The 22,432-nt window shown below is 45.4% G+C and overlaps 1 protein-coding gene across 3 annotated transcripts; it reads right to left on the reverse strand.

Moving 5' to 3' along the window:
* Positions 1 to 484: 484 nt before the first annotated feature.
* LOC108153192 (tetraspanin-9) lies at positions 485 to 22,117 on the reverse strand. Of its 3 annotated transcripts, none has more exons than XM_017283009.2 (7): positions 21,919 to 22,117; positions 21,545 to 21,628; positions 6,074 to 6,188; positions 5,493 to 5,591; positions 4,104 to 4,232; positions 1,737 to 2,096; positions 485 to 1,675 (listed from the first exon to the last, which is right to left on the reverse strand). In XM_017283009.2, the coding sequence occupies exons 3-7, from the start codon at positions 6,137 to 6,139 to the stop codon at positions 1,526 to 1,528; spliced, it is 804 nt and encodes a 267-aa protein (XP_017138498.1). In that variant the 5' UTR covers positions 6,140 to 6,188; positions 21,545 to 21,628; positions 21,919 to 22,117; the 3' UTR covers positions 485 to 1,525. The 3 variants fall into 3 exon arrangements, with proteins under 3 accessions (XP_017138498.1, XP_017138499.1, XP_033242945.1); XM_017283010.2 differs by having other exon boundaries at positions 21,852 to 22,117; XM_033387054.1 differs by lacking the exons at positions 6,074 to 6,188; positions 21,545 to 21,628; positions 21,919 to 22,117 and adding an exon at positions 5,889 to 5,946.
* Between the last annotated feature and the right edge of the window lie 315 nt (positions 22,118 to 22,432).

The following is a 22,432-nucleotide window of genomic DNA, read 5'->3' on the forward strand; positions in this document are numbered from 1 at the left end:
CAATCGGTTGGCAGGACTCTCCCGGTCACGAAATGACATGCCACGCCCTGATCGGCTGCCGTTTAGCAGAGATATAGCGTACAGACAGTCCGATCGACAGTCTGGATCCCCACGGTCTTAGGAAGGTAGGTCCTTCACCGATCTGGCCCTACTTAGCTAAGATATAACCTACCGAACATTTTGATTTGCATGTCATTAAAATACTGTACGCTCTAAGTCATAACAAAATATTTAGATTTCTTTAAAGACAGCCGTTTCATGTAATTCAAATGATTCAAGCTTAATGTGGTTTTAAATTTCTTTATTTATTTTGAATTACTTCACGTTCAGAAATGTACAGTTTTAAATTGTTTTTTTTTTTTATTTTATTGGGTGTTTTTTCTTGTGTTTTATGGGGGATTTATCATTGGTTTTTGTTACGTTTTCGTTTTTCTGGTTTTCATTGCGCTGGTTTCCAAAAAGTACGTTAAGTAAACTACAGACATACGTGTTTATAATATGCATTAATAATATATATAGTATATGTGTAGTATATGTATGTATGTATATATAGAATTCAGAAATGTACAACATTCATTTTTAACAAAAGGGGCCCGGAAGGAACACGACGTCGCCGTGTTCCCGCAGATGTAGTTAAAAACTTGAAGATAGCCATAGCAAAAAAAAAACTAAAATTACAACTTAATGTTAGAGACTTACCAACTAATACACATACTAGTACAATGTCAATCAATATTTATTATGTGCAAGTATTTAATGCTTCTCGCGGGTGGCTATTCTGCTCGCCCCGTTAAAAATTACATTTCAAAATTGATTCCTTATCGTACATCGTTCGATCTCAAAAAATTTGTGTGTGGTACGGTACGAACCTGTGATGTTTTTGAGTGGTTTATCTTTTCGATAACATAACAAAATGTTAAAAGACTACGTATGACAAATCAGTTACAATATATGTATACGTATATTGTATATTGTATATTGTAGACAACTACTTAAGAACTAAGGCTGCTATCAAAACAGATTTACAAATAAATATTCCATGTAAGTGTCTTGCGTATTGTAAAACCTGCGCTGCGGCTCTCCTCCTGCTGTCCCCCCCACACGCTGTCTGTGGTTGTCGGGTGGCCAAATTTTGAGCAACATTTCTCTAAGATATTCATGAATAGTATCTGTAAATGGATTATGCTGGTTACGATCTTAGCCTAACGTTAGAGTAGAGCTGGAATAATCTGTGTCGTCTGTCTTCCTGTGTGTTGTCCCGTACCATATGCGGCAAATGCAGAATCTTTTGTGGTTTGTGGTTTCCCCTTGAGCACGTCGTGGTGTTCGGTGTTCGGTGTTCGCTGTTCGGAGTTCGGTAGGGTTTTGGTTGGTTGGTTGGTGTTCTTAGGGATCGCTCTTCATTGTCTGGCTGTTGTTTTGGCTCTTTTTTCTCTGGTTCCTATGGTTATTTAGCTTGCCTGGGTTAGCTACTTGGCTACTTGGTTACTGAAAACTCGTCCATCATCCGCCCACGATGTCCGACTTACAGACGCATGTCGTTGTACTTGGCGAAGGCCTTGCAGAGGGAGAAGGCCAGGATGATCAGGATCAGATGCACAATGCCCACACCAATCACGATGATGATCAGCTCGCGCTGTCCAATCAACCACTCGGTGAACACCTCATAGCAGCCCTGAAGGGGAGAGAAATACGAATTAGACCTATGGAATATTATCTCTTGAGGGAGTCCTTACCTTTTTGTAGAAACTGTTGCTGTCGCTGGGATTGGTCACACAGTCTTCGTCGCGCGGCACCAGTGCGGCCACATCCTTGAGGACGCAGCAGGCCTCCGGTATGGTGCGATTGCCCTTGTTTTCCTTCCACGCCGGCGAGGCATCAAAGTCGTGGTAGTCGGTGATGCCGCAGCAGCCAAAGTTGCCCATCAGCTGGTTCCACATCAGAGTACTGGCGTCCACATTCTCGCCCAGCGAGTAGCTGGTGATGGTCGTCTGCAAGAAGTTTTTGCTCTCGGCCCTCACTTTTTCCTTGTAGAAGGCGGCCAGACCTCCGGCCACGATTCCAGCCACCAGCAGGAGAATCAAAAAGGTTGCATACTGAAAGAGGGAATGGAATGGTAAACATGGAATGCTTTATTCATGTAGAATGTACTCGCACGCCTCGGCTGACCCAATTTCGTGGGCTCTGGGCTGCAGCAAAAATCTAGGCATTTGACCCTGAGCTTAATGTTGTGCAGCAGCACGGATGCTATGCACGGCCTACGAGGGCCCCCCATCCAGCATCCAGCATCCATCTGAAATGCTGAAGGTCACTCACTCCCCCCTCCCACTCTAATGCTTTGTTGCATGTTTTGAAAAGCTTTTGCGGCTTGCCGTTCCTCCATCTCTTCTGCCCAGGCTCTTGGCTAATATAGTCGCTGCCGCTGTCGTTGTTATTGTCGCTGGTTCTTTTTCTGTGGCTGTGCCTGTGCCTGTGGCTGTGGCTGTAGCTGTGGTCGTGAGTTAGCCTGATGCGTTGGCCTGATATGGTTTTAGCTGTTTTAGTTGTTGCGGCTGCTACGCCTCGCAGCATTTCATTTTCATTTCAGTTGAGCGTGGGCGTTGGGCGTCCAACCAAATGGCAGCTGCTGCCGGCTGCCTAGCTGGTAGCAAATGTATCTGTCAGATGCAGAAACAGATACAGACACACATGCAAGCCGCTGCTGAATGAATTATGGCCTACAGAGAGGGCTAATTTACACGCTTTGCTTTGCTTTGCTTTGCCTGCCAATTCGAAAGCATGAGTATCTGTATCTAAACTATTTGCAACCTTTTAGGTACAACAGAAAAGTCAATGCTAAGACATGATAGCCATGCCAAGAGCTGGCTGGGGCCCCGGCCTTGGGATGCGTTGTGCGAGTGGCCTTGTCTTTAAATTGACTGCAAAATAGTGTTCAGAGCCCAACGGCCTAAGAGCCCAAGAGGGGGTCGCATGCAGGTCGCGTGTTCGGCATCGGTGCGCGCATGCGCAAATCGCATGGCTCTTAACCTCTCTCATCTCTCCCCCCCCCACCCTAGCCCCCCCTCAATGGTAAATTGGATTCACCTGTCTGTCTGTCTGTCGCTGCAATTAAGCGCTGGCCAAGCCCCGCAATGTGGGCCCGGCTCTGCGATGCGATTCGATGTGATGTGGTGGGGAGTGTAAATAATGCAGCTGAATGTGATAAAACAGTTTATTAATGACGGCAATCGAGTGGAGTACTCTCGGCCATAGAAAGTGGCTGGGCTGGCCCTCAGTCCGCGGAAAAATGTAAATTATCTTCTAAGCCACAGAGAAATTACCAATTCCATCCACAGACGGGGCCAAGTGAAGGGCTTGTCAATGCTCGCACACAGCTGTACCCGAGGGTCGCCCCTCACGATACTTAACCAATCGCCCAAACATGTTTAGCCTCACGATATATATCTGTATATACGGGTATATACGGGATATATGTATGTGTGTGCATGCCCATCAGGTAATAAATAAAATGTATATACATACATACAGATATTGTAGAAATGTCCAGCTATTGTATATGCAACTTTCTCTCGACAGACCTCATGGTTTTCCATGAAAATCCCCCACTGCACAAGAAATGAAAAATATCTGTGAAATATGCAAACAATCTTGAATCTCTCTCTGGGAGCTGTGGCATCTGTGGCGTCCGTCTCATTATATCTGTACGAATACGAGTACGAGTATTCCTCCGGCAGTAGCCGTTGTAGTCGTTGCTTCACTCAATGTACAATGTGCCATGTATTCCGTAGAGTCAGTCGATGATGCAAGCCCGTAAAACTCTGATTGGACTCATTGATTGGAAGGGGGCAAAATGCATACATTAAGTGTACACAGATGTACAGTGCGTACCATAGGCATTGGCTGAGCATTGGCTACACTGAAGATACCTAGAACAGTTCTGTCTTTCGGGTTGATTCAGCCATTGATTGAGGGCCATTTGTTTGTTAAATATTACTTACCAAATATGTAGAACCCCTACCATTACTACTTATCTCAAAGTCTTTATGAATCGCACTGTATGCTTGGATGTTGAAATATTCAATAACCATTATTCGATCACTTACCGTTGACAGAAGACAGCGGGACTCGCGCATGGCCCCCAGATAGCCCAAGAAGCTCATGAAGAACATGACGGCTCCGATGACGATCAGAACGTAGGCCAGCTGCTCTATGACCTGCGTCTGTGTAAATTGCTACAAAAGATATACGAAACGAGAAAACAGCCATAAATAGATGGGGAAATAATTGCAGATGCTCTCCACACTGCGTATACGTAATTAGCCTTTGAACTGTCCAAAAAGTGTTGTCTTTTTGCCCATTCCATTCGCATAATTGAATTATAAGAACATTTCCGCCAATTGTCTTGTAGGCCTCCGCCCTCCCCCCTCCGAAGAATGCTCGGACGGGGACTGGGACAGAACCACCTTCTAAGGGAAGGTTCATTGACCAACTTTCCGCCGGCACATGGAAAAGCGAAAGAGATATATTTCCTGCTAAAGTTTGACCACTTGTTTTGCTCCATGTTTTATCCTAGATGACCCCGCAATTAGTCCCCGTGTGGAGGGACATGCAATTTTCGTTTGATTTGCTCTTTCTTTCTTTGTTTTTTTGTGTCAAAGCGCAGAGCCCTTTGTGTTTCCGAGTTAGATAGGGCTAATTTTTAGTTAACTCTGAACATGCAACTTTTATTGTGCATAGAATTTGTCATACTCGCACCAGCCAGAGCCGAGGGCGGAGTTTTTTCAGGTAGAGCTAATTTTCAGAGCTCCACTGAACTAGTAATATAACAGAGGAGGAGTTTTTTTATTGTGGGGTCGGCATGGGGCTGTTTAAATATATTATATAGCTAATACACATTCATTTCGGAAACTCAACGAATTAAAGGAACAAACTGTGTAAAATATGCATTCTATTCTATTTGTTACTGCTTTTTTTTTGGAACCATTTGTATCTGGAATATTTCTCAGTTTTCACCCACTTTTATTTCGGAGGCAAGTCCCCCCAACAAATCGGTTATCGCTCCAATTACAGGCGGTACGGGAAAAACCTCCCCCTTTGGTGGCTTGTCATCGCCGCGCAGTGCATCGTGCACTTTGATTAGTGGTTGTTGTCCTTATTTACTCTGGCTGCCCCCTCCCCAGTGTGTTCTGTAATTATAATGCTTTTTAATAATCAACGAACGTTCGTTTTTTGTGGTCAGTCCTGCACGTGAGCTGGATCTGTGTGCATGTGTCCCAATCTACGGATGTATGCATGTATTTGGGGTGGAATTTTCCTGCCTGGAGTTTCCTGCTCTTGACATTCGAGTAACATGTATCGATGGGTGGTTACATTCGGGTATAAATGGCGTTATAATTTGATGGACAGGGGGGGCGGGGGGGCAACACTTTCACTTGGAATCTTGAAGGAGCATACAGAAGGGGACGGGAACGGGGACGGGGACGGGGTCTTACCTCGATGCGCTCGCTCTCGACCAGCTTGAGGAGAGCAATCAGCGAGTGCTTGTCCACGGCCAGCCATAGTCCGACTCCGAATATAATTGTGCCTAGCACCTGCAAACAAAAAACATCGGGAATGTACATACACAGATATGTAGATATAAGATACAAGATAAAAGTGTGTATGTCTGTGTGTGTGTGGAAAACATAAAACATACATATAGCGAAGGAAACATGCAAACTCAGTGGTGAATGATTATGATTATTATGATGTTGATTGCATTTGAAAATGCTGACGCGCTGACGCTGACAACGATGATGATGTTGATGATGTTGATGATGGCGATGATGACGATGTCAGAGAGTCAATGAACCGCTGGAAAAAGCCGCAGCGAATGCGCATGCGCGCACCAGAGATTTGCTTGATTGAGTTGCTCCAACCATTGGCATTGGCTCTGGGATGGTATGGTATGGGATGGTATGCTATGGGTATGGGTATGTGGTATGGGGCTCTACGAGGCGTATAAATTGCATTTGCCATTCAAATTACAATTTAACCTGTGAGAAATCGGTTAATCTCAATTGGCAATACTTACGAAAAATATGAAATTGAATATGCAAAGCAAATACTTTGCACACCAGACCACGCAGTCAAAGACCATTTTCGTTGTTTTCGAAATCTTGCGGCTGTTTCCTCACTCGAGCACTCGACTGCAATGACAACAAGAGAGATTCCATTAGTTAAAGGCATATGCGAATGTACATAGTTTCTAATTGAATTAAAGGCAATTTTAGTTAATTAAGTTTCAAGTGTGACACGGAGAAAGTGTCAGAAAAAACACACACCAAAACCAAAACCCAAAAGAATACTCAGAAATGTAATTTCCTCAAGGCATGTTGCATTCGTTATCGGCCATGTATGAAGAGCGAATGTGTACAAGTGTACGTGCCTCGTGCCCCGTGCCTAACAAATTAACATGTGAAACGGCCGTTGAAAATTAGTGAATGACTCCAAAACAGGAAATGGCCAAGGCGGCAGCGTGCCAGCGACTGCGGAATACCCTAAATGGAGTTGGGGCGGGAGTTTCAGTGCTACGCGCTGGTTAAAAGCACACTTTTACAGACTTGAACATGGAAACCAAGTCCAAACAAAGGTTTTAGTACCAATTTGCAGGGAAATGCCTGTAATGGCGATGACAAAAGGAAAAACTTCACTCGATTCTCTTCTTACCCCAGGTTTATGGTCCACAGATCACGTGTTTAAGATCAGATCAACCAAAAGAACTCGTACACACACTGCCACTGCCACTGCCACAATAATTAACTATGTAACTAGATACAATAACTTAATTTCTGGCTGACATGCAGAGGCGGGCAGAGAAGAGTTGAAAAATTGCTCGACAAAATTACAGGCTCGTTAATTCATTCATTCACTCAGTCAGTCAGTCATTCGGTCATTAATTCATTGAGTCCGGGGGAGGAATCCCTCAATTTTAAGCTCAAGCTCTCACTCTGATACCCCCTCCCCCTCCCCCCACCCACTACCAGTAGCACTCCTCCCGATGCCCTGCTCGTTCCGAGTTCCAAGTTAACTTTCTCATTAGCAGCTCTCATCGGCTCCCCGCTCTCGCTCTCTCTCTCTCTTTCTGAGCACTTTTCTTTTCAGATGATTCTGCTCTGTCCACTGCCACTGCCACTGCTTCTGCTTGTGCCTCTGCCGCTGCCGCTGCCACTGTCGCCGTTGGTAGCTTTGTTATTGCGTGTGTGTGTGTTATTTTGGTAAACACACATACATGCAGACATCATCTGCTCTATACAAAAACAATGTCACGAGCTATTGAAGTTTGGAAAAGTAGAACACTTTGCCCGGGCTCTGCTTCTGCCTCTGACGCGGCTCTGACTCTGACTCTGCGCTGCGCAGCCCAGCCTCTGCTCTGGTTTTACCTCCTATCCGTGTCTGCCTCTGCCCCTGCTGCCCCTACTGCTGCTGCTGCCTGTTTTGATGCTGTTGCCAAGTCGCGGCGGGCAAACATTTTCCATGCCAACGTTTTTGGGCCGATTCTTTTCTGCTTTTTCTGATACCCTTGCATAGAGGGTATGACTATTCTGAGTAGGCACCTGCTGAAAGCCATGAAGATACATTTAATCGAAATTGGACAAATATTATGTACATATATATCTATGTAAACATATCCTATAGGAATCTGCAAGGGTATCACCTGGATGGTACCCGAATGATAGCAGCCTTTCTTTCGTGCCATTTAAGCCATGCTAAAAGCGGTCATTCTTTACCTCTCGTCCTTACCCCGCACCAAGCACTAATGAGGTTTTTCCACAAATGTAATTGTGTACGCACACACACACCCACACACGTGTAGGCATAAGTGCATAAGGTATTTATGTGCATACAAATGCAAAGAGATTTACACAAGTCAGAACTTTGCGGGCGCCGCACTCCCACTCCCACTCCGCCCTGCACCACCCACAACTCCTTTTCCATTTTTCAAGCCAAACAAAAAGTTTATCAACAAATTTTTAATTGCTTTTTCCATTGTTTTAGACACTCAAACGTCGCAGCGTTCCAGCTTTAATTTACTTGAAAAATATTCCTCCGCTGATAGCCAAAGTGCTTTGCTCGTAAACGTTTTCCGAACGGATGTGCCTGCTGATTGCTGCGCTGCATAATGCCTCTGACATTGAATTTCAAATAAGTCGGATAAGTCCGCTATAGACAGCTATAGACAGTACGAGTGTACGAATAATTAACTGAATTTGGGCAGATTTTCCAAGTTATCAATAGGCTGATTCGGATTACATGGGGGAGGAGTGGAATGAAAGGTGGATTGGCTTGATACCATCTGCAGTCATTGCATATCAACGAACCAGGAATAGGTTAAAGACTAAGCATTATATAGGTCTCAGACAAGTGAAAGATCTCCTTAGGTCAGTAATCAGATTTCACAATGTAAACATGTACAGAGGTATTTATCGCAGCCAGAAATAGTTTGCTAATATTACATTTGAGGAAATACCTGCCTATGTGGGGTACATATCAATTTACATAATAAGTAAACAAATTGTTGAATCGATTAAAAAGTGCAATCAAAGCAAAAACTTCATAAAAGTTCATACGTATGTGCATGTGGGAGTAAAAGTACCATTTTTACCTACAAGTTCCTAATCAATACCCCAAATATTTGTGCTTTATTTTATCATTCGAAATACGAGTAGTTTGTTTACCTGGCCTTCGCTCTTTTCTTTCGAAATCCACGAGTATTTATCCACCTCGAGCCTCCTCCAATGTTCGGCTAATGGATTGCCCCTCCCCTTGGCTGCCTGCCGATACCCACCGATTCAACTTTCACCTCCAGTCTATTCACTTATGCAACAGCAACTCAGCATCTCAGCCTCGAAGCTTTAATTACCGTTCTGTTCTGGTTGAGCGGGGAAAGCTCTTCAGAGATCCGCCACCCTCGGAGCGCATATAAAATTGAAAAGCTTGCCATTAGCACACGTACACACAAAGTAAACACACACACACACACATGCTCCTACGAGCTCCTTGTGGAAAATCTTCTAATTAACTTTCGAGTGGCGGGTGGCGGAGGGTCGGTGGGCATGGAAAATATTGGCAAAAATTCAGCCTGTTCAGCATGTCAGAGGCGACAGGCAGCCATCATCGTCATCGTCATCGTCATCGTCATCATCATCCCACAGACATATCTTCCATCTTCAATCTCAAACACAAACAAAAAGTGGAAAATATGTGAAATTTATGCAGGTAAAATATACTGAAATATGCATCAGATTGTGGCCACATCAGAAGTGGATAATCTGCCGAGGAAAACCCGGCTAAGGTCCCACTCTGCACAGAGTACGGTGTAAACATTAGCAAAAACCGCAAGAGATCGATCCTCATCTCAAATTGAGGCTTATTTCACGTGTAATTAAATCCCCTCCTCAGAGACCAGAAAACAACAACAACAACAGAAAAGTGCAACAATCAAACCGTATAATAAATAACAAATTTATGGGCATCACAAAAGCGGAGGCTGGCTCCCATTTGGTTTTCGCTTTTGTTTATTATTTGCGTAATTAAATGCCTGAACATACTCGTACATTAATTTCTGCGAACAATAGAAAGTTCGTACTGCTCTCGGATCTGAGACCTGCAGACCTGCAGACAATGCAGATTTTTGTTTTGTTTTGTTTTTTGTTTCGAGAGAGTTTTCCCCACTGGCTGGGCTGTCAATTGTGGGTACTACGAGTCCAACCACCAGCATCAAGAAATGGGCTAAAGAAAACCCCGTAGCACGGTATTAATTAAGGAGGAAAAGGGCTGAGAGGAGTTCAAGAAGAGAGCGAGCTTCATTGAGCTCGATCGAGGGAAAAGGTGTTCGGTTTTCCGTTTTCGATTTTCCCTCCAATTCAGCCCAACTCTCGCTCACACATACATATGTACATATGTGGGTATTCGGTTTCCATTCCCCAGTTGTCACGTTTCGTTGCCAAGAATTTTAGAAATTTTATTTATGGCCAGTCAATGCTTTCTACTCTTTCTCCCCACGCCCCTCCCTGGCGCCTCCTCCGGCTCTCGTGCACTCCAGTTTAATTTGTGAGACGTGGACGTTGGAAAATGGTAATAGCAAGAGAACAACAATCATGGCTAAAAGCAATCATCACGCTCGAAACCAAAAGTGCCATAGAACCAACCACAGAACCGCAGAATCGCAGAGCACAGAGCACAGAGCCGGCCACACATTTCAATCTGTCAAAGCGTGAGAAATTCTCCATCCACCATCTACCATCCACCATTCTGCATCTTCATCTCTCGCATTCGTATTCGTATCTTTATCTGCAGCTTCCTCTATTTCTAACCTCCCATCTTTCAAGTAATTAAATTACGGAGTAATAAGCCTCTCAACTGGGTCACTCCTCTCGCTCTCTCCCTGCTCTCAGCTCACAGCTCTCAGCTCCATCTCCCTCTCCGTGGAGTACTTAAATGCAGGTGGGTGGTCCCCCCAGCCCCAAAGCCCTCCACAGATTGTGGCATGCATATGAGAGCATTTTTGGAATGGTTTTACGACGGGGATTACCGCTGCGGACGGGGTTTGTGGCGGTGGGAACTGCTTATAGCCGTATTATAGTACGAGTACATTTGAATGGGAATACTAAATGGAATGTTAATGCCTCCATCAGATTGGAGGATTGGAATTTGTGGCTGGAGATGTGCTTGGAATGTGCTCAAAGCCAACGAGAATCATTGTTCGAGCTTATGGCTTATGCATTATTCCAATATTCAACTGGAATCTGGTATTTATTCGGCAATTTCGTGTTCCAAAAGCTAACCGAAACGAGTTGAAATGGCATTTAACTAAAGATACAGATACAGATACAGACACAGTAGAGCTTCTATATATATCCATCTGTAATTTAATGCATCCCCGACCTTTGGCCCCACATAAAGGCTTATCCCTTTTTGACATAAATTAATTAATATTTCTTTTATGTCCATAAATAGAATGCCGGCTTATCCGTTTCGTTTTTCGTCATTTTTCCAATCGATTTAAATTTCAATTTAATTATCCCAAAAGATACAAACTTTTGGCCAGGGATAAGCCCGGCAACAGATACTCCTCAGATGCTCAGATACTCGGCTGGAAACCCTTTCGTGCAATGCCAAAAAGTTGTCTCCGTCTCTGTGTCTTGCCTTTTCGGTTGCCAAATTAAAACTGCTTTAAGCCTGAATTGATCCGAGCCCCGACTGGAATTAAACTCCATTAATTGAACAAAATATAGCGCAACATTTGCGGCTGTTGTTGTTGTTGTTGCCGGTGGCTGTCTGCCGTAGCACGAGCCACACAATCAATTTATTTATAAATTTTGCTTAATTAATGCAAATACAAAGAGAATAAAGCAAAAAAAAAAGCCGCAAACCCCAGCCCAAACCCAAAATAAAAGTTTGTTAACTTTTGGAGAGGCAAAATATTTCAGAATTTGCATAAAGCCAGCCAAAAACAGAGCAAAGATACCGCGCAAAAAAGGTCCCAGGACCAGCTCCAGGACAATGCCAGAGGAGCCTTGGGTGGGGCCTGTGGGGACTGTGGGGCCTGTGGGGACTGTGGGCTGTGGTGGGGTCTAATTAAATGAGAAACTTATGATCAGACGCTGACGCAAAAGCTAATTGAGTGTCAAAGCAGTGTCGAGTGTCTGTGACTCCTGTCTGTGCCGCCGACTGCCGCAATGTCATTCAACTTTTGGCTACATTTTGCTGAATGGCTGCCCGGAAGATACTATAGTTTTGTTTGCTTATATAATCCACAATCCACCAGCCACCATCCACAAGTGCGTTAATTTGACATAATTAGTGGGCACTAAGACGGCACGAGTCCACGTCGAAGCTGGAGACTGTAAGACCTTAGAGGTGCCTTTGGGTGTTGGAGAGGCACCTTTTGTCTGAGTCGGCTTCTTTTTTGCCTATGCCTTTGCCTTTTTAGGTCAATGGTCGTCGCCGTCGTCGTCGTAGTCGTCGCTGGGGCCCCGGTTGTTTGTTGTTGCTGGCCATGTTTGCAGCCATTTGATGGCTTGCCAATTTAACACCTGACAGCTTCGGGTTTGGCTTGGTTTGGGCCATGTGTGCGCTGGACCATGCCTTGTGCCAAAAGCGAGCGCAGACAGCAGCCCCAGCAACGCCCCAGCCCCCACCAGCCACATGTTACGAGAGCAGCAGTCCCCCAGCCACAGCCGTGCCCCAGTTGTCAGCCAGAAAACTAGCCAAAGCCAAGCCAGACCAGGCCCCAACAGTAGGAGGAGCAGACGCAGTTGCAGACGCAGTCACAGATACAGATACATGTCTGGCCATTTAGCGAAGTTATGCGATACATTTTTGCGACGTTTTTTTTGTATTTTTGAATGGGTTTACTCTAGATTTGATTACGACAGAGCCGGAGGTGGAGAAGCAGGAGCCACAGACGGAGCCAGAGAGAGAAAGGAGAAGGAGGAGGGGGAGGGGGAGTAGGAGGAGATATGCAAATGGCTTTGACAAACTTTTAATGGAATATTAGGGTGGAAAATGTCAAAACTTCAATTTGTTAAAGGAGATGTTTATCCAAAAATGCTGTCAAAATATTGACGAACTTTTGAAGGGAGGACAGACACACAAACAGAAAACAGAAATCAGAAATCAGAAATCAGAGATCAGAGACCAGAGACCAGCGTCTAAAAGTTAATCCAAGGCTAATCTGTTTGCAGACATCTCTGATGGGGTTTTTTTCTCTAGCTGTCATGGAAATGTGCCACTAGCTGGGTGTGTATGGGGTACAGATAGAAGGCACTATACGAAATTATTCTGATGGAAAGCCTTTCGTTCTAAGACTTCAAGTACAAGTAGGGCCAATAGGTTCATTCCTTCCTTTGGTCGTTGGCTTAAAGTATAACAAATTTGATTAAAATCTGTCTATAAATATCTATTAAGATACGCTCAAGATGGTGCCTCGAAATATGTTCTTCCCTTTCTGAACAGTAAAATAGTCAAAGTCTTATTATTCGACCCCCCGAAAATACCCATAATAGTAGTCGGTATTTCTGCTTATTCCTCTAAAATGTTTGTCAAGAACGTGGAAACGTTGAAGAACCCCCCGCCAGACGGAGACGGTGACGGAGACGGAGACAATGACCCACTTTTGAGGTAAGTAAATAGCGAATAAAAGAAGGAAAGAAAGAAAAGTATTTGCCCAATTATCAACGAAGCGAACAATGGATTGCGGGGAATACTTTGCATAAACTCGGGTTTGAGTGGATGGATAAAACCCCGCCCTCGTACAACCCACTTCAGTATTTCATTTCATTTCATTAAGTATTTCTTTTCTTTTTAATTATTCTCTTTTTTGTTTTTGTGTTTTTTTTTTTTGTAGAAAAGTGAAACGCTCAAAGAACCAGAATTTGTTCAATGTCTCTCGCTTTTTGGTTTATTATTGCCCATTGCTCCAGTTATTTGATGCCCGTGGCCGCAGTCCGAGACTCGAGACTCCGCTGCTCGCGACTCGCGACTCTTGTTGCTGCTGCAAGTCGAGTAATGTATCAGTGTCTGTCCGACGACTGTCATAATGTTGGAGCGACAGCACAGCTCTGACATACTTGCATTTATTTCACTCATAATGAGAACTGGCAAATGATTTGCCTTTTGTCTGTCGCCAGGCCAGGCCAGGCCGCTTGTTGTGGCAGCTACATCATCCTCTGTCTCTGTCTCTTTGTCTCTTTTTATTTCACTTTTCATCAATAAAATCAAATAATGAAATGCCTTTAAAATGATGTCTGCGACTGTGGCCATCTCCAGCATTATAATGAGGCACATTTCGTGGCAGATAAATAAACAAATAGCAGAGACAAGAGAGAGATAGAGAAAATAGAGCCATCATAATGAACTGGAATACTCATAGGGGCGACTGGGGGGAATCAGGTTATATAACCTCTTGAATGCCAGATGAATTTACATTTGGGAAATACTCAAAGAAAAGTAAAACTGTTTTGGGGACCCACATATGTAAATGCATTTTTGTGCATTTTATGGCTCCATCGATGTTGAATATATAGATATTTAATCATTGTATATAGTCATTGAATTTGCTTAGTAATCGGAAGAATGTATCTGATAAGCCGATGAACTAGTTACCGATCGAAGCCAGACACATATACAATATCTATCAAAGTGTGTTTTGGGTTCATGCATCGCACCTTGAATGGAGTTTATTCAATCTAAATTCATTCAAATGGAATTTCCACTGGGTTCTTTTGGTCCCCTACCATTCCCCAAAAGTGTGGATGGCTACCTCTACGCCCGACGGGGTTCCCTCAGGCCGTACTCCCCCTTCCAGGATCTATTTAATATTTCTTTTAGAGGTTCACTTACAGACCTACTGACTCTTCACGTGGAAGTGTAGGGGGATTGCCTGATCGGCTACTACTAAGGGACGTGCATATATACAATATATACCATATATATCGCTACATTTAGTAGGTATCTGTCCGATACATACGAGAATCTGCAGCTGCTATAACTTTTCAACTTTGCAGACGATCCCCACGTGTGCGAGTGGGTCTGGTTTCCAATTAAGACTCTGCACATCCCCACCATTGTCTGTGAGTTTTTTGGATACAGATTACGCATACGCCGTGTGGTATGTGGTGTGCTCTCCGCCTGTGTGTGCGTGTGTGTGGTGGAGCGACAATTTCCTGCATTTGAGAGGAGAAACAAAGAGAAACACAAAACACAACACAGCACAAGAGAAAAACCAACGCCCGCTGTCACTTCAATTCATAACAGATGCAAATAAATTTCCATTAAAGTTTTGTGGCTGCCACAGCAGCCTCTGTCCCCGTGTCCCCGTGTTCCCGTGTCCCTGCGTGGGCAGACGGCGACAAGCCGAACAGATGCGCAGCCCAGCCATCCAGCCATCCAGCCATGTGGCAACTGATTGAGTGTGTGTGTGGACGGGGCAGACACCGGGACGGTGCCAGAGGGCTGGCTCGTCTGAGCTGGGCCTGCATTAAGGTGCTCGGTTTAGATTAATTTACATTTGGAGTCATGGGGCGAAAATTGCAGCATTATGAGGGCAGTACCTTCTCCGCCGGAGGAGCAGAGGAGAGCCAGAGGCGGAGGAGAGGGCGAGCTATGCCGTTCACACATTAATTTTATCACGTAGTGCGAATGGTAGTCCCAGCTAAATGGAATAAGTATCTGTCAGATACAGTCTACAGTCGACAGTGCAGTGACAGTCACCGGCAGGCAGTTGCAGCCACCTCTCGCCAGTCGCCACTCACCACTCACCACCGCATTCGTGCGAGTGCGAGTGCTGGTGCAGGGGCCCCCCTGCATTCGTGCTGGTTGTTTCTTTTACGATCCTCCACTGATTACCTAACTTTCTTTTGGGGTGCCCCTTGGTGCCTTGGGGGCCAAGTTCAATGCGCTTAACATCTCGCGCAACCGCAGAGCCGCAGTGCCGCAGATCTCTCAACTTTCACATTCGACAACCTTTGGCATGCACTTCCTTCGTCGCGCCGCGAGGCAGAGGCGCCTCCGCTGGAGGCGCTGGTGTCTTGAGGTGTCTCTTTTTACCCACAAAGCAAAAAGATAATCACTCTGCTGCACATTCGGCAATTACTTGGGACTCCGCACCGACTCCGATTCACATTTTGGCATTTGGCAGGCAAAATCGCAATCGATGCACACTCGCAATCCTCAGTCGATGTGTTGCAAGCAGCTCACCCATTCGGCGTTCATCAGCTGTGGGGCAAGTTTTTTTTCGTTGTATCTACAGCAAAATGTATCTACACATGCCACGCCACGAGTCCCCCAACGCACTGCCGGGAGGGGGGGAGGCGCACACAAAAAAATGTGCAGAAAATGAAGTGGCAGCCACTGTGCCCCGCTGCAACTATGAAATATCTCCTCTGCGTTCTCTGTTCCCTCTGGTGTGAGAGTGCGACGAGTGCACATCCACATCGCCATCCCAGAGACAGAGACAGAGCCAGAGACAGGCCCAGAGCCAGGGCTAAATTTATGTGGGAAGTTTTTTGATGATGTTTGAATTACAGCCACCCCACCCTACACCCCCTACACCCCCTCCCCCCACTGGCTGCTGGCAGGGCAACTTATCTAATAACGGAGACGTACAACTTCCTGTAAGCCTTTCCCGTCCCCAGAACCGAATGTGAGAACACGCCAGAGAACGCTAGCCAGCGAGGCACTAAATTTCCAGATCTTTCTCTAGGGATAATGTAGAAGCCAAGCCAGTAAAAGGTGTGCTCCCCTTTGGCTATATTCTGCACAGATCTGTAGATCTGAATGGGATACAAGAGAAGAACCATTCGGGTTAACTTCCATCCATTCCCCTAAACTCCCTTGAGTTCCAATTACATTTTGTATTATTCTTAGCAAACATTGGAAAAACTTTAGTTTGGGAGCGAAACGAGGCGAGTTATGCAATCAGTTTTGCCCCTAGTTTGATTGCAAATAGGACCCAGCCAAAATAAGCAAACTAGACCCTCTCGATGGCTCCACATTCAGAGGCTCTCCGACTCCGATCCAACTCCGGAGTGGGCCCAGAGCCACCTGCTGTGCTGGGCTTTGTTTCTGCAAACTTGTCCGGGACGGGTCCACCGGTCCACCAGTCCATCGGTCCACCGGCTGTGTGTAAGCGCCGAATTGCATCAGCGTGCAAATACTCGTATCTCGTATGTATGCAAGAAAGAGTCAGAGCCCCCGGTCTGGGGCCACACATGCGAACACACCAGCCAATGGCCAATAGTCGATGGCCAATGGCCAGCAGCAGCAGCAGCAGCCAGCTCTTGGCCAGGCTTTGGTGTAAGGCGTTTGTCTTCCCCTCTCCCCCTCTATGGCCCCGCACTTTGCATAGGCTGCGTGAAAATTCCAAAAACCCCAGAGGCGTGCCACACAGTCTGCCTGTCGCCGGCACTAAAATACAAAACAAAAAGCAACCAAAAAAAAAGGTTAAAACAAAAAAAAAAAAAATTAATATGCATTGTTGCAGCAGCAGCAGCACGTTGCTGCCTTGCATATTTGGACTTTCACTTTTTGTTTTCTTTTTCAGCGTCAACAAAAAAAAAAAACCAAAAAAGAAAAAGAAAAGAGTAACAAATATTTCAAAATGAACTTAAAGAGCAGCTCGAGCACGGCTCGAGGAGCGCCTCTTCGAAATGTCGTTCAATTACAAATAGTTAACGCAAATAAATACGTTTATGCTTTGGGGTTTCGGGCTGATTGGTGGCTTCCGACTTTGGTGGGCGATCCGACGATTACTTGAAGCGGGGATCCCAATCCTCGAGTTAATTGCTGTGGCCGCTCCCGCTTCCCCCCCCCCGCCTCAGTCTGGTGTTGTCTCAATTAAGCCCATCGTTGGACGGCAGAAATCAGAGTTACGCATTTCCAATTGCATAATCATCATCCACTATCTTTTTGCTGTTACTACAGTTACCGTCTGTCTGTCTGGAGATTTTCATGGCTTGCGAAAGTAAATACTTTACCAGTCCACTCTTTTTGGTTTTTTTTTTTTGGCCTTTTGGCTTCCTGAACAATGCGTGCAGTTATTAGTCGTTTGATTCATTAATCATGTGTGGAGAAAAGTAGAGACCAGCGACTAGAGACAAGAGACCACAAAGATACATGTATGTATGTGTGTGCCTATAGGGAAAAGTTATGGGGGGAAATCGCGTGGCGTGCAGGGGCACCTGCTGGGTGCCCAAGAAAGCTGATAGATCCCCGAAAGGCCTGAGAGCATTATCAATTGGGTTTACAAAATACAAACACCCAATCATGATATAAGAAGCTTTTCCCATGGGTGTAGCATTCGCCCCGTTTACCCACACTGTTTTTGACCTGTCCAACACATGTGGTACAACGCAAATGAAACATCCAGGAACGAAGGTTCGCTCCCCAGCCTCCCTTAGGCCCCATTTGAAATGTATTTCAATGGATTCAATCAGTGATTTCCTCAATCATTTACACAAGGAGATCTGTACCTTTTGCTGGTTTTACTCCCAGATTAGTGTTTTGTTTCGTTTCGTTTCGTTTCCCCTCTTTGTGTGGGGCCCCAACTGGTTGGTTGGCTTAAAGTTTTTAATTAACTTAAATCAATGACAGCTTACATTGGCCAGAGAAACAGAGAAACGTTTGCGAAATGGCCGGAGCTAGGGACTGCCATGGGGACAGGGACTGGGGACTGGGACTGACCATTGGGGCAGACAATGACAGAGGCAAAGGCATAGACAGAGTCAGAGTCAGAGGCAGAGCGAAAGCCGCAAAGATACCTCAGACGTCGTCCGGGCCATGGCTATTAAGTGTCTATTCCCCGTCCAAGCGCCCAGGGCGGATGGACAGCTGCTTGGACAATTGCAGCAAATCACAGTCCGACATTCGAGGTATTTGTGTGCACTCGATTTCCGCTGGAAAGCTTTCCAGCGGGGCAATCGAGAGAGTTGCCAAGAAGAGGGCGGGGTCCATCCAAAGAGATCTAATACCAGCAGCAGCCGCAGCCGCAGCAGCAGCAGCAGCAGAAAAATTGCTGGCTCGATTTTAATTACGGCCAACTACTGACCGACCGAAGCAGTGAACCTGCCCCGGCCGTAATTTGAGCCGCAAACAGAAAGCCAATGTAATCCAAGATTGCTGTGAGAAATTCCAGAGGCCACTCTGCCATCGAAGCCGAAGAATCCTCCATTTGAGGGTGGTAATGTCCGTGAGTCCGTGAGTCCGTGTGTCCGTGTGTCCGCGTGATTGTGTGTGAAAGTCCAAGGCGGAGTCCAAGAGTGGATCAAGTTCGAATTACCATAAAATATGCAGATACAACGCATGCGCAACACGTAACCCGAGCGAATGGATGGATAGCCAGATTCAGATACAGATACAGATACAGCAGGGCGATACAGAGTCCAGTGCTTGGCCCTGTCCGCAGGGTTACCCGTTCACCTTGGAGGGCGGCTGTTGAAAAAGCCGTTTAGCCGTTTAGCCGCTCGCCGATTTCGGGGCACATACGAGTTGCAGTGACAAAGGAATCCATCATCTATAACTCCTCTATATAGGGCCCGTTTCGGTGGCACTATGTGTTAGAGTATATCTGAATAAACACAACATTGAGTGGCCTTTGAACGAATTTCACGCTTGCTGAAGCGTCACCTCGCACTGTATGCACTATATACCCTGTACGGTACGTCTATGGGTGCCCTCCAGGCGGATGTTTCGACAAAACTTCTGTTTGTGCGAGCGGCCTTTTCAGGCCACTAATTGAATTATGTTGCACATTTGGCAGCAGAATAGGCTTCATGCTTGATGAGGTTGCTTTTACGAGTGGTAGCGGTGGTTCTGTGCAAGAGTCGGATATTTGCCAATTGAGTTATTGCCGTTTTGGATTTGGATTTGGATTTGGTTTTGCATTAGGCTTTTGATTTGGCGCTGCCTGTGCTCCGCCACTACCTGCCGTTTCCCAATGGAAAGTTGGGCAAACTCTTTCAAGTTTCGACCAAGTTCTGTACGCGGCCAAACGGCCGAACGGGTTGGTTGGTTGGTTAACTGATTTTGGTCTGGCTCGAATCGCTTTGTCACGTTTTCGATATGCGCCGAAAGTGGGTTCAAAGCGAAGTTTGGCCAAAGTTCTGCACCTGTAAAAGACAGAAATGTACATCGTTCACAACTTTGGCTCTGGCTCTGGCTCTGGGGCTGGTCTGTTTTGCATTAGTTATGGGCCCTTGAGTGCCTTGTAATTCCTTCTCCGACTGCTTTTATGCCTGCGAATCGCTGCCTCACAGCCGCTTCTGATGGAGCCTGTGATACGTATAAGCCAATTACTCAATCGCCCATTGCCAGATTATGCATCACCTCCCACAAGGGGTCCAATGGATTGCCCCTGTGTGTGTGTGTGTGTGGGGGGGATTCCAACCAGGAATCGCGTAACCGTTCAACAAAACTTTACAAAATACAATTTGCAGTAACAAAACTGGAACCGGTGGCAATCAGGAAGCCATTACAAGTACAAAGGTACTCTCTCGTACATATGCATTCCAAACTACATCTATGGGCTTTGACGAAGGCTTCATTACCTACCCGACAACAAAAAGAAAGCCACTTCATGCAGCCACATCTTAAGTTCTTTGTTTATTTCTAAATGAATCTTTTAATCGGAAGTAATTGAAAGCCAGAATTCATTGTTTGAGACATTCCGTTCCTAAATATGAACCGCATTTGGAGTTCTGCTGGTACTGAAAGTTTATCTTTTTGAGGGAGTTTTATAAGTATACAATGTATTGTTTACTGCCAATACCATAACAGGTTTTCTAGTATAAACTTTTGTTTGTTTTCTGCTCAAATATTGGCAGCTTTAAATTGCCTTTTTGACCAGTTTAAGCATTATTTAAACAGATTATGCGAGTATTTTGCAAGTCTAATCAAAAGATAATCAGATATTTGCAGTCACGTAATGTTTTTATAATTTATCCACTCTACCATAACAGATTTCAGACATAAATAATTATACATTTTCAGATTTCAGATTGCAGATTTCGGATGGAAGAACACGGCACCGAATAAAAGTGAGTCTGCAGATCTCTGGCTAGAAGTCGGGCTCCGTACCCTCATTCCCCCATTCCCCCATTAAGAGCGATATCAATTACAAGATTTGCGGGGTTCCCGCTCTCTCACTCTCTCGCTCTCTCCCTCTCTTCTTTTCAATAAACAATTCTGCCTGCTTTATTGGTTTTCCTGATAAACTTGTTCGGCGCTCTGCTCTCCACAGAACGGACAACCTGTCCAAAGCTCTCCCAGAACTGAGCCGGAGAGCGGGGAGTGCAGAGAGGGGGGGACAGCATGTTTTCAAGATCAAAAAGCGAATGGAAGTAAGGAAATTGCACAAAATTGTACAGCAAAAAAAGAAAACAAGAAAGAGAAAGAACGCTGGAGAGGTACTCATGTAAGTAGTGGCTGTGGGAGAGGCAGCAGGAGAGAATTGCAAAGCATGAGTCGAACCTTTCACTGCAGAAGAGAGTTTGGTTACGGGAGGGGGTGAGAAAGGCGAGGGCATGGGGAGCGATAAACATGAAGAAGAAGTGCCGCGCCGCGCAATTGAAAAGTGGCACAGATGCCAGAGCAGCCTCAAAGAACCAACGGTAACCAAAAAAGGAGAAGGTGCCGAAGGAGAGCGAGTGAGAAAAGGGAACGTAGCAGAGCAGAGCAGAGCAGAACAGTACATGACAGGAGCGGAGTTGGGGTGGGGGGTGGGCCAGCAGCAGCATCAGCAATCAGAAAGTATAGGAGATGGAGCAACAGAAGCCAAACGACGCAAAAAGCGTGTGCGTATCAACAAAAGAGAACGAACGGGGGTTGAGGCTGAGGCTGGGCCCGGGCCTGGACCTGGCCTAAGGGCGTGGGTGGCATGGGTGCTGTGTAGGGTTGGTGGGTGCGAACAGTAGCAATCGCCCAGTCCCAGTCCCAGTCCCAGTCCTCGTTCCTTTTTTTTGTTTTTTGACAAATGCGCACTCATAAAAGAGGAGCCAAAACTTACCTGTAAAATTTATTGGCACGCTTTGTGGAGCGAGCTGTTTAATAATGTATAGGGCACCGAAAAAGGCGATGGCGATGTATGAAGCTGCAACGATTTCGGAATATTTTAGAGATATTTTACTTTGGTATCGCTTTTTTAATGCTTTAGGGCCTACTGGTGTTCACAATTAATTTTTTTGCATTTCATAAAATGGGTGGCAATGTACCGCAGCTCCTCTGTTTTGATTGAGCGCGCGCAAAAAAATTATACACACACAGAGAGCAAAAAAAAACACACAGAGTCACACAGAGACGAGATAGAGACGCACCGATGGCCTGGACCAGGGCTTAAACTTGGGCGCGGCGAGAGGAGACGCGCGCTGAGAAGAGCCGTACCGTAGGGCGTTTGTTTGGGTGTGTTGGGGCTCCAATAATTCCAGGCACGAGAACTGCAAACTGCGACGACGCTCCTCCAGCTTATGGTTTATCCAAAACTCCGACTTGACTCTATTCAACTCAACGTACAGTAACTGCTTTAACGGCTTGCGACTTTCGGGTTGGAGGCGTGCTTAAAAACTGACAGACCCCACAAAGTTGGAGCTTGGAGCTTGGAGCGACCGCTCGTTTACGTACACTGTAGGCAGACGCACATGACACTTTTGCTCATACAACAGTAGCATAAGCAAACGAGTATCGTTCTAATTGCTCAATTTCTTTATTCCGTCGAATATTACCAGCTATATTGAATATTTAGCCATGCCCACATAATTTTACCTAATTAATGAATCAATTTTCTACTTAACTGACTAATGTTTAATACTTGCTTTTATTGGATTTTGCTTAAAAAATGGTTTTAGCGAAAAAGGTCAAACAAATGAAACGTAAAAAAACGTAAGACAAAAATTGTTCC

This window comes from Drosophila miranda, chromosome XR (assembly GCF_003369915.1).
Source record: "Drosophila miranda strain MSH22 chromosome XR, D.miranda_PacBio2.1, whole genome shotgun sequence".
Classification (NCBI taxonomy): domain Eukaryota; kingdom Metazoa; phylum Arthropoda; class Insecta; order Diptera; family Drosophilidae; genus Drosophila; species Drosophila miranda.

Excerpts from the sequence above, each read along its gene's own strand:
- LOC108153192 (XM_017283009.2), bottom strand. The coding sequence starts at position 6,139 with ATGGTCTTTGACTGCGTGGTCTGGTGTGCAAAGTATTTGCTTTGCATA. Across the intron at positions 5,592-6,073 it reads TATTCAATTTCATATTTTTC|GTGCTAGGCACAATTATATT; the intron begins GTAAGTATTGCC and ends TTTTGTTTGCAG. Across the intron at positions 4,233-5,492 it reads TCGAGAGCGAGCGCATCGAG|CAATTTACACAGACGCAGGT; the intron begins GTAAGACCCCGT and ends TATCTTTTGTAG.